Raw genomic sequence first — 2,525 nt, 5'->3', positions numbered from 1 at the left:
CTTCAGAAGGTCTTCAAGGAATAATTTGGGATACAGAGGCAATTGGACAATGAAACCCTCAGATCATGGCTATAAATACTGCCTTTCCCCATGGCTATTTTAGTTAAGGGCCAGTCATACCACCCTTACACATACTAGTCAATTCACTTGCATTAACTACTCAGAAAATGTGTTATTAATGAATTAAGTTTCTAAAAGCTCATTTAGTTCCTAATTCCACCAGCTTTGAGTAAGGTGCCCAGCTGTCATACATCTCAGAGCCTGTATCTCAAATGGACAGAACCAAGTGTCTCCCAGATGTCTCTTGGGAAATTTTCTGCACCTGATGCCTTCTACAACCAAGAAATGAAACAACACACACTTCAAGGTATGTTAGTGTTGGAGGTAATATGGAAGCTGGTCTTCATTGGAGGCCTCCAGAAGCAGTTATGGAGAAATGTCCACAGAAGTCCACCACTCACAGGGGCACACACAGTTTACAAGTTTAGTAAATTAGCATAATTGTAAAAAACCACCAATTAGGAGCACAAGGGGTGATGCAGTCAGAAGTGAGAGGAAAGCTAATGTCTTCACAAACAATTTGATGGGTGAAGGTACAGGCATTAACATCTTTGAAGAGAGTCTTAAAGTCTCTACTAACTTTGGGCAGCAGATTTGTTGCCAAGCCCAGAGACCTTGGCTCCAGGTTCAGACAAGAAAAACAGACAAGGGTCTACACAAGCCTGAACTTTGGGGTAAAGTAACAAGTTCAAGGAGGGAACATGTGGTAGGCTGTTCAGGAGGGTTGTACTTTCCTAGTGTCACCAAAACTGCAAGAAAACCAAAAGCCCTTCAACAATATTTTTAGTCTTAGAGAATCAAGGCATTACTTTTTCTGGCATCAGAAATCATTTCATCCACACGTAGCCCAGGAAAATATTCCAGACATTCCCTGGAGTTGCTGGTGCCCAACACCCTGGATTACATTTGACCATCAAGGAATTGGAGAATTCCCTAGATAAATGCAAGAATGAGAACATGCAGCAGATCTTGACCAACACCACCATCATGGTGGTCAGTATGCTGGCAAGGGGGGCAGCAGCTGTCAGTGGAGGAGCTGGGCAGGATTGAGGGTATGTGTGACATAGCGCTGGCTCTGAGCCGGGCCAAACTGTGCATCTACAAGTATGTGGAGTCTTATGGGCCCTTCATCACTCCCAACCTCTCTCTCATCCTCGGGCCTCCATGGCTGCCAAGACCAGGGGGTGGCAGGGGGCCTGACCCTGCTGTCCAAGCTGCAACATCCTCCCACTAGGAGCTTCTCCTCCACCTCTGTCCTGCCCCACACCAGCTTCACCCACCACAGCGACATCACCTGGGCCCTGCCACTGGATTTGAGGAGGAAAGAGGCATGGCTCACAGTAGACACATGCACACTGGCAGCCAGGGGGACAGCTGCCATGAGATCAGGACAGGAAGGTAGGCTATGAGCTGAGGGAGGGGATGGAGCACAAGTTGGACAAGTGGCAGGAGCCCATCCCTGTGAACCCACTGGCAGCGCCACTGGATGGGCTGAGGGAGAGGGGAAGGGCCAATGGTAGTGGAAGTTGAAGGAACGCTTGGGGCTGACAGAGATCCACAAACAGGCCAACAGGATGAGCTCTAGGGAGATGGAGGAGGACATCTACCAGGAGGAGCTCAGGTTCAGCCTGGGCCACCTAGGCAAGGCCAGCAGTGGCCACATGTGCCAGACCCTGGTCCATGAGGCCGCCAAGGCCCAGATCAGGAAAGCCCTGCAGAGGACCCTGCAAAAGCAGAGGGTCATCCACAGGGGAGAATCCACAATCCGGATTTCTGTTTCTCATAGTTCATGTTGTGACTTCATTGAATCCTTAAGGCTGGAAAAGACCTCCAGGATCAAGCACCACCTTTGATCAAAGACCACATGAAGGCATGGCCTCAAGCATGGCCTTCACCCCCCTGCAGATGTTGGAGATTGTGAACCTACAGGCAGCTTGGAAGAAAGTGGCTGAGGCCAACCAGAACTATTTCTCCTGCACAGACAAGTTTGTCAAGGTCAAGGGGAACAAAAATGGGATCCCCGTTCCCCCGACATCACTGTCATCCCTAAATCCCATCCTGTGACCCCCAAATACCCAAGGATTCCCCCCCAGTGTTACTTTGCCAAATTTTTAGAAATATTAGAATTTGTGGTTGGAGCATCTTGGAGGGATTAAGGGTGTCACCATGATATTGTATGAAAAATCCCTTCGCCAGGATTTTTCTCCCAAGAAACTGAGAAGCCTCAGAAACAAAATGTAAGCAATAATTATCTGATTGCTTGGAATGTGGTTTGGAGGTTGTTTACCAAAAGGTGCATCTTTGATTGGTTCCATATGAATTGTTTTTACTTAATGACCAATCCCAGTCCAGCTGCGTCAGACTCTCTGATCAGTCACAAGTTTTTATTATCATTCTTGTCCAGCCTTCTGATATCTCCTCTCTCTTTCTTTAGTATAGTTTTAGTCTATCTTTTCTTTTTAATA

General features: G+C 47.5%; 1 protein-coding gene across 1 annotated transcript; it reads left to right on the top strand.

Moving 5' to 3' along the window:
• Nucleotides 1-297: 297 nt before the first annotated feature.
• Nucleotides 298-2,124, top strand: PRPF31 (pre-mRNA processing factor 31). The gene is given in 8 exon segments (XM_054295462.1): nucleotides 298-367; nucleotides 885-965; nucleotides 968-1,070; nucleotides 1,072-1,224; nucleotides 1,226-1,453; nucleotides 1,455-1,561; nucleotides 1,564-1,851; nucleotides 1,931-2,124. Coding segments are annotated over 8 exon segments (1,224 nt in total).
• Nucleotides 2,125-2,525: the final 401 nt, after the last annotated feature.

The sequence above is a fragment of the Melozone crissalis genome, unplaced genomic scaffold (assembly GCF_028551555.1).
Source record: "Melozone crissalis strain CALT ecotype California unplaced genomic scaffold, PUWL_Pcris_2 ptg000006l_1, whole genome shotgun sequence".
Lineage (NCBI taxonomy): Eukaryota > Metazoa > Chordata > Aves > Passeriformes > Passerellidae > Melozone > Melozone crissalis.
The sequence above is the reverse complement of the archived record's forward strand: the minus strand, read 5'-3'. Positions and strand labels throughout refer to the sequence as shown.